Source organism: Rhineura floridana, chromosome 2 (genome assembly GCF_030035675.1).
Source record: "Rhineura floridana isolate rRhiFlo1 chromosome 2, rRhiFlo1.hap2, whole genome shotgun sequence".
NCBI classification, from domain to species: domain Eukaryota; kingdom Metazoa; phylum Chordata; class Lepidosauria; order Squamata; family Rhineuridae; genus Rhineura; species Rhineura floridana.
The window spans coordinates 64,087,017-64,096,123 of NC_084481.1; the positions used below are offsets into that span (position 1 = coordinate 64,087,017).

Genomic DNA, 9,107 nt, shown 5'->3' on the forward strand with positions numbered 1-9,107 from the left:
AATCTTGGATTTAGATGGAGACTAAATGAATCTTTATTACAGAATGACAAAGTAGTACAAGAATGTAAGAAGAAATTAAAAGAGTTTTTTGAACATAATTTACATAAAGGAACAAATGAAAATATCGTTTGGGGTACAAGTAAGGCATTTATGAGGGGATATTTTATTAAATGTAACTCTGAATTAAAAAAAAAGAAACAACAGAAAATGCAATTAATTTTGGAAGAAATAAAACAAGAAGACGAAGAATTGAAAAAGAATCCAACTAAAGTTTCTATTGTAAATCAAATTAAAATGTTACAGAAGCAAGTATCAATGCTGACAGTTAGAGAAATTGAAAGGAAACTAAATTTTGCTAAACAAAGGACTTTTGAATTTGCAAATAAACCAGGGAAATGGTTAGCATATAAATTAAGAAAAGAACGTCAAAAAAATATTATTTTAAAGATACAAGAAGGAGATGAGACGCTGACAGATAATGTAAAAATCAAAAAGATTTTTCATCAATATTATTCAACATTGTACAAGTGTCAGGAAATTCCATCTGAAAAAATAGAAGAGTATATATCTAAACAGAATTTGCCTAAAATTACAGACTTTCAGAGACAAGCTATTAATGGCCCTATTACGTCAAGAGAGATATCTGAAGCTATAAACAAAATTAAATTAGGAAAGGCGCCAGGACCAGATGGGTTATCTGCAATGTATTATAAATGTTTGGAGGAAGAACTCTTGCTACCTTTACAGTCTACAATGAATTTTATTCTGCAAGAGGGAAAGATACCGGATAGTTGGAAAAATGCTAACATAACATTAATACCTAAAGAGGAGCAAGATTTAACTAAAACAAAAAATTATCGGCCAATATCTCTATTGAATAATGACTATAAAATTTTTACAATGATCTTGGCAGAAAGATTGAAAATAATATTGCAACAATTTATCCAGGAAGATCAATCAGGGTTTTTACCTAAAAGACAATTACGTGACAACGTCAGGAATGTCTTGAATGTGTTGGAATATTTAGAACAACGAAATGATAAACAAGCAGCTTTGATTTTTTTAGATGCTGAAAAAGCATTTGATAATTTGAATTGGAAATTTATGTTTCAGGTTTTGGAGCAAATGGATTTTGGAGACAATTTTATAAAATGGATTAGATCGATTTATACATCTCAGAAGGCTCAGATAATTGTTAACGGAGATTTAACGGATTCATGTGAAATACAAAAGGGTACAAGACAGGGATGTCCATTATCTCCCCTTTTATTTATTCTGGTCTTAGAAGTGCTGCTTATTATTATTTATTTATTTATTTATTTATTTATTAGATTTTTATACCGCCCCATAGCCGAAGCTCTCTGGGCGGTGCACAACATATAAACATCCAATACAATTAAAACATTATTAAACAACTAAAAATGAAATGAAATACCAAAAAACCAAAACATAATTAAATATATAAACAAATACAAAACTTCGTACTAAAATATAAACTGTTAAAAAAGTATTAAACTGGTTAATACATTAAGATGTTAAAATGTTGTATATTAAAGGTACAATATTAAACTGTTAGAATGTTAAGATGTTACAATGTTAAAACTTCCTCAGAGTTTGGACCCCATTTTTGAGGATGATGAAGGAGGAAGCAATGACGGTGATGACTCGTCGACCTCTCAACCTCAAGAAAATAATCTCTGTCGTCATCCGGCCTCGCGAGGGGCTGCCCTCTGACTACCCCTTCTGCATCACTCCCAAGCAAGTTGTAAGTCGCTGCTTCTCTTCCTGGTTTAATGGAAGGGAAGGAAAGCCTTGGATCCTCAGGAGGGTGAGCGCGACGTCTTTTCCGCCAGCGTCGAGCCGGGTAGGAATAGAGCTGGCCAGATGCCAAGCCTGGCCCCCTGTGTCGCTTCTCCATCCAAATGTAGCAGTTGCTCTGCGCCACTCCAGTCTGCGAGTCCAGGAAGGGCAACCGGACACTCCTCTCGGCACACAGGCGGGCATTGTAGTTGTGGCACTGTTCCATGGCGTCCTTATAATATTGCTCGCCAAGGAGCTTCACCACATTCTGTACCACCGCCGCCATCTTCCCCTCTGCCGCCTGGGGCCGCGGAGCGCTCAAGTGCGCATGCACCACCGGCCGTTCGAACTCACCCTGGATATAAGGCAAGATAAAAGGATTTTGGGATTAAAGATAAAAAAGAAGAATATAAATTGAGAGCATTTGCTGATGATTTGATAATTGTACTAGAAAACCCTTTGGAAGGAATTAATGTATTGATGGACAAATTAAAAGAATTTGGACCGTTAGCAGGATTTAAGATCAACAATCAAAAAACAAAGATGTTGGTGAAAAATTTAACTTTAAGGGAACAGAAAGAGTTAATGGACAAGACAGATTTTACAATAGAGAAAAAGTTGAAATATTTAGGTATCATTATGACAAATAAAAATTCAAAGTTGTTTCATAATAATTATGAAAAATTATGGACAGAGATTAAGAAAGATTTGCTAAAATGGGATAAACTACAATTGTCATTAATGGGTAGAATATCTGTGATAAAAATGAATGTATTACCGAGAATGATGTTTTTGTTCCAAACAATACCTGTAATATCCTCTGATTTACCTTTTAAACAATGGCAAAAAGATATCTCTAAATTTGTATGGCAAGGAAAAAAACCAAGAGTTAAATTTAAACTACTACAAGATGCCAAAGAAAGAGGAGGACTGGGATTACCAAATCTGAGACTTTATTTTGCTGCCTGCTGTCTAGTCTGGATAAAGGAATGGATCTTATTGAGGAATAAAAGACTATTGGATTTGGAGGGCCATAATTTGAAGTGGGGATGGCATGGATATCTATGGTATGACAAAGTAAAAGTAAATGTAGACTTTAACAATCATTTTATAAGACGTCCTCTGTTGAAAATATGGAATAGATATAAACCAAGGTTTTATTCGAAAATACCATTATGTGTCTCAAGTCAAGAAGCGTTTTACAGAAGAGAAATGGCTGGAAAAGAGAAATGGTTAACTTATCAAGAACTATTAGAAAATGTACATGGAGAATATATAATGAAAGAGAGAGAACAACTGACAAAGGAAGGATATAGTTTTCAATGGTTTGCCTATTTACAATTGTTAGAAAGATATAAAATGGACAAGAAAATGTATGGGTTTGAAATAAGTAAATCTGATTTTGAAATAGGATTGTGTACAAATGATGAAAATATAATTGCAAAAATGTATAAACTCTTACTGAAAATGGATATGGAGGAAGAACAAGTAAAAGAGTGTATGGTAAAGTGGGCAAAAAATTTTGGTTATAACATACAAATGGATCAATGGGAAAATATGTGGAAAAAAGGCTTGAGATTTACACTATGCTATAATCTTAAAGAAAATTTCTATAAAATGATGTACCGTTGGTACATGACTCCAGAAAAGTTGTCAAAAATGTATAGTAATGTTTCTAATGTTTGTTGGAAATGTAAACAACAAGAAGGATCATTTTATCATATGTGGTGGCTGTGTAAAAAGACAAAATCATTTTGGGCACAGATAGGTAGGAAGATGCAAAAAATTCTAAAGATAAATATTCAGTCAAAACCAGAATTTTTTTTATTGGGTTTTATGGATAAACAAATAGAAAAGAAATATGGAAGAATAATATTATATATGATTACGGCAGCAAGATTATTATATGCACAAAAGTGGAAAATGGAATCAACACCAACAACGGAAGAATGGCTATTGAAATTAATGGACTTAGTAGAAATGGATAAATTGACATGTCTACTTAGAGAAAAATCGACAGATACATTTCTTAAGGAATGGAAGCCTCTCTTAGACTTTTTGTTGAAAGATCAAAATAAAATGATGATATTGGGATTTGACGATTAACTAAGACAGCCTATGGAGAAAAGTGATCCTGTATGTATACATTAAGGGACAGGTTTGATGTATATTATATACTTATAGCTGATCTGTGACAAATCGGAAGTCAACTATTTTATTTTTTTTGTTGTTGTATTGTTATATTTTTTTACTTTGTTTTGTTTGTCTTTTGAAAAATTTGAATAAAAATTATTAAAAAAAAAAAAAGACAATTTCTAACTTTCCCTGGTTCATGCTTCTCACATTCCATGTTCCTATTGTGTGCATCGTACAACTCTGGAATCTCCTTTCGCATCTGTGCGCATCAGCCTCTGGGCTTCCTTTCGATTTTGACCCAGCTGCTTCATTAGTCACAGCGCTACTCGTACTTGTCCTTTGTTCTTCCCCAGTAGCTCAGTGAGTGCCTTCTGACCTGGGGATCTCATCTTCCAGCACTATCTCATGTTGCATTTTGGATACTCTGTTCATCGGGTTTTCTTGATAAGAGGTAATCAGAGGTGGTTTACCATTGCCTTGCTCTGAGTTTGGTTGCATCTTAGTCTGGTGTTTCAGCTTTGACCATTCCGCCTTGGGTGCCCCTGCTAGGACTCTAGCCTCTTGGTCTAGACTCCTGACGGCAATGCTCTTAGCTTCTTTAACACTCTCAAACCCCCTCACCACATTAAGGTGTGCATCCTAGAGGGGGAGATTTGAATGATGGTTATGTTAATAGGTTTCCTGTTAAATCTCATTGATATAACTCGCTCAGACCTAGCGTTATAGCTCTTAATTGTTTTCGCTATATCACTTCTCACTATTAAAGCAACCCCTTTTCTTCTTAATTTCTCATTTCTGGCATAACATAATTTGTAGTTGCCTGATTGAAAATGTCCCATTTCCGTCCATTTTAATTCACTCATGCCAAGTCTTGTAATGTTGATCAGTTCCATTTCTTGCTTGACAATTTCTAACTTTCCCTAGTCCATGCTTCTCACATTACATGTTCCTATTGAGTGTGTTGTACAACTTTGGACTCTCCTTTCGCATCTGTGCGCATCAGCCTCTGGGCTTCCTTTCGGCTTTGACCAAGCTGCATCATTAGTCATAGTGCTACTCATACTTGTCCTTTGTTCTTCTCCAGTAGCTCATTGAGTGCCTTCTGACCTGGGGGTCTCATCTTCCTGCACTATCTCATGTTGCATTTTGGACACTCTGTTCATTGAGTTTTCATGGTAAGAGGTATTCAGTGGTGGTTTACCATTGCCTTCCTCTGAGTTTGGATGCATCTTAGTCTGATGTCTCAGCTTCGACTATTGTGCCTTGGGTGACCTAGACTCCTGACGGCATTGCTCTCAGCTTCTTCAACACTCTCAAACCCCCTCACTACATTCAGATGTGCATCCTAGAGGAGGCTCTCAGTACTAGTTGCACAATAAAAATGAAGCTGAGTCCAGAAGGCAGCTAGTGTAAACCTAGAAGTAGTGGGAAAGGAGCATTTTGAAGAGCTACCAACCAACTAGTTTTGTGCTACAGATGTTCATTTTGATGATATCATCCATGCACAATTCTTGATAGCCCCTGGACTTCCATTTTGGACTAGCATTGGGAGAAGCATGGTGAGCAGATCGGTGAGCAGCTCAGGGTAATGTGGCTTGCAGATGTTAAGCCTGTTGAATCAGTGTGCTTGATACATGGGGGGGAACCCTCTATGTCTGGAAGCACCCTAACCTTTAGGGCTCATGGATCATTGAGAATGCCTGGGATAAAGATAGTAAGGTCCTCTGCACACTTAATGTGCTGCATAAACTATTATTATTACAATTATAAACTAATATATGATGTATTATAAATGAACTCTACTCATGTACCATATATTGTAGTTTAACACCTTATGAATTATCCAGAGTTATAACAGATTGCTATGACTCCACTTTATATCCTCCTGAGAATGCAACCTTATGTGAGCAGCAAACTCAGATAGACATCCAAACTATTAATTACCAGAATATCTTCAATGCATTTCAAGGCTTTTTTTTTTAGTAACACCCCCCCCTCACCCTGAAAGGATTCTCTTTCATGTACATGTCTCATTTCATGGGAACATAAGAATGCACGTGGGTAAGTATTACAATATAGACCAATGCAGAGCCATGAGCTTCACGTACATGTATATTTATGAATATAATTTAATTTATTAGAGCTAGGAAGTCCTTTGCAGACTTAATAAAGAACCTTAGCATGATAAGCCAAGGCCCATTTTCCCCCTTCCCTGTATTATTCAAATTTAATAAACAATATTTCACATTTGTTTGACATCATGTCAAACTCGGAACTCCTCGAGAACTGCTGCAGCTTTGGAACTGTTATGGTTTCTGGAACTTTAATCATTTTTGGCAAGTTTCCATTTCCTGTCAGAAAGTGAAACAGCTTAGGAATGTCATTTTCACGAAAGAAAACAGAGAGGATCCAAAAGGAAGTTCTCCTCCACTCCAGAGCCCCCTAAGATACTCAAACACACTCACAGGAGGGCTGGAAAGCATCAAACATTAGCAGAGGGAAAAGGACACACTTTTCCCACATTAAAATACATGGATAAAGTTGAACTTTTGCTAAAAATAGTTCTTATGACTAATTCTATTAATTTTTTTTTGAAAGCTAGGCAGTTTCCCCCCTTGAAGTCAAATTATCTTTTAACTTTGGAGTGACATTAGAAAAATACTCTCAAGTGCCTTTCTGGCAGATTTTTCAAAGTGAGATATGAAAGATGAAGACAGAGGATAGGTTGAATTCCTAAAGAACACTTACCTATTTAAGCGTGAAGAGGGTTTTTTCCCCCAGTCAGACCATGTGGATTCATTTCCTCCATAACGGGACAGAGGAAAAAGAGAAAGGATGTTAAAATTAAGAGTAAGCTTGTTATAGTAATTCATGATTTTGATTTATGATTTAGTGTTGTGGTAACAGCAAGGAGAATATGCACCACAGTGACTGGGATATAGCCCCAGAACCATACCATCCAATCTTCCTTCTCATATGAATATATTGCAAGACCAGCCCTACCATTAAGCAGAGTGAGGCAGCTGTTCGGGTGGTAGATGCTGGGAGAAGGCGGACATTGATGAAAGCCCCTATCCCATCCACCAGAGCCCCCTAACTTAGTCTGCCCTACACTACCTAATCTAGCCAACTGCCCTCAGGTGTGGTGGGGAATTCTGCTGAAGTAAGGTTCAACTGCCAGCCCAGTCAGATTCTATACATAGCATACCATCTTATCTTTAACCTCAGCAGCAAAATGTCTTGGGTGAGCCCTGCATTTTCGGGCATGTACTATGGTTATAGAGACAAGGATAAAGTCCCAAGCCAAGTGCATGTATATCTGTTGAACAATCGTTCTGATAATTTGTAACTATAAATACATAAAAATGACAAAAATGAAAAGAGAGAACAAAACCTGAGAGAAATATAGGCTGGCTGTTGCGAGTAGGGGTGAGCTTTGGTGACATCTCAGAAGTTTGGAGTAGAAGGAGGAAGAGACTGAAGGGCCAAAATGCCAATGATGAGAGGGGGAAAAGAACACCTCAAGGAAGGGGAACAGAGGACGCAGCAGATAGATGGATGCAGGACTGTTGGGGGCAGGATGGACAGATGGATGGATGGATGGAAAAGATGAAGTAAACAGGGATTAAGAAGAAATGGGAGCTACAGAACATTGCCTATGCCCCAACTAGAGATGGACGAGAATTTCATCAAAATTGTACTTAGGACGGGATTTTTTTTTTTTTTTTTACAGTCTGCCTGTCTGCTCTCTTTGCGGACTGAACTTGAGTGCTTTGAGTTTCTGTGGCTTTTCCCAACACTGGGTTTTTTTCAATAATATTGCAGCAAATATTATTTCCTGTTTTCCTTACCTTCAATCAGTTAGGTATTCAGCCTGTGTCTTTGCTTTGCTAACATGAAACAGAGAGGCTGCATGTTTTGGTTTGCTAAGGAGGAGTAGGAGGTGAAAGGGGAGATTAGAAATAATAAGTGAGAGCCACTTCTCCAACACCACACCACAGTGGGGTGGGGTGGGTGGAGAGGATTTGCCACGTGAAACTTTTCTAATGAGGAGGAGGAGGTGAATGAGGCATTAGAAATAAGGATAAATCAGTAGCTCGTCAAGAAGTACAGCATTTAAATGGTTAATACTAACAGGGAAGCCTAGAGAGTCTCACCCATATTAAGGCAAGCCTAAAAATGCTGATGAATGTTCATGAGAACTTTAAAAGAAACTGATGTGGAAATGTGAAGAACAGAAATTAAGATTGGAAAAATTAGAAACTGAGAGATGCTGAAATTGACATATTCATCCACCCTTAGCCTATGCAGATAGTAAACATTACTTAGTATTTAAGGGGAGGAATGGACGTAGAAAGGGATATCACATAACAGGAATCATTTTCATACTTCAGACACTGGCATATGTTGTTAGATCAGTGGTTAGTAGTGGCATGGCTCAGTTGTAAGAAAAGCTGCTTTTAGCTTCTTCCTCTGGAAATAATATATCCAGCATGTTTGGAAAACAAAGAATTACAGATGGAGTAACAGAAGCGACAACAAATTTCTGTGCGTCCTTAAAAATCTATCTTGCCTTCTACCAAACTGGTGAATATCAGTGAGAGTATCGTAAAGTATCCACAAATGAAATGTTCTTTACGAAACTACTCAGCTTCTGCATTTTGGTTAGGCCACCTTGGTCAGAACATCTAGGCAACCAGGAAGAGGGAAAAAAGCACAAAGGTACATTGCAAAGCCAGTCACACTGCATTCACACTGAAAGTGATGGCTCTGCAACATTCAATAAAATGGAGGTTTTAAATATTTTTATGTTAATTGTTGGTTGATTGTAGATGTACATTTCATGTGTTTCCATGGTTTGATAGGGTGTATATAAATTTATCTCAATTTGTAGTTTTTGAATGTACATATTTTTACACACTCTGCCTAATGGTAGAGCCAGTCTTCCCCTATGGAGGACTTTCAGATATTTTATTGCATTTTCCATTGTTTGCATTTCTGTTCCTATGTACAGTCTCTAAAATGCCACTTGACTATTGTTTCATTTTTGCTGTAAGCCATGGCTCGTTGGCTACCCCTTTGATTGAAAGGATACCAGAGTAATTTACCCAACACAACTCAATAAGCCAGTGACAGAAATAATGATTTTTAAGTCAAGTCTCCAGATCCTC

The 9,107-nt window shown here is 37.0% G+C and overlaps 1 protein-coding gene across 1 annotated transcript; it reads right to left on the reverse strand.

Moving 5' to 3' along the window:
* Positions 1–1,588: 1,588 nt before the first annotated feature.
* Positions 1,589–6,701, reverse strand: LOC133377902 (zinc finger protein ubi-d4-like). The gene is made up of 2 exons (XM_061612700.1): positions 6,685–6,701; positions 1,589–2,155 (listed from the first exon to the last, which is right to left on the reverse strand). Exon 2 carries the CDS (start codon positions 2,084–2,086, stop codon positions 1,589–1,591), a length of 498 nt encoding a protein of 165 aa, XP_061468684.1. The 5' UTR covers positions 2,087–2,155; positions 6,685–6,701.
* Between the last annotated feature and the right edge of the window lie 2,406 nt (positions 6,702–9,107).

Coding starts and splice junctions, on each gene's coding strand:
- LOC133377902 (XM_061612700.1), bottom strand. CDS start 2,086: ATGGCGGCGGTGGTACAGAATGTGGTGAAGCTCCTTGGCGAGCAATAT.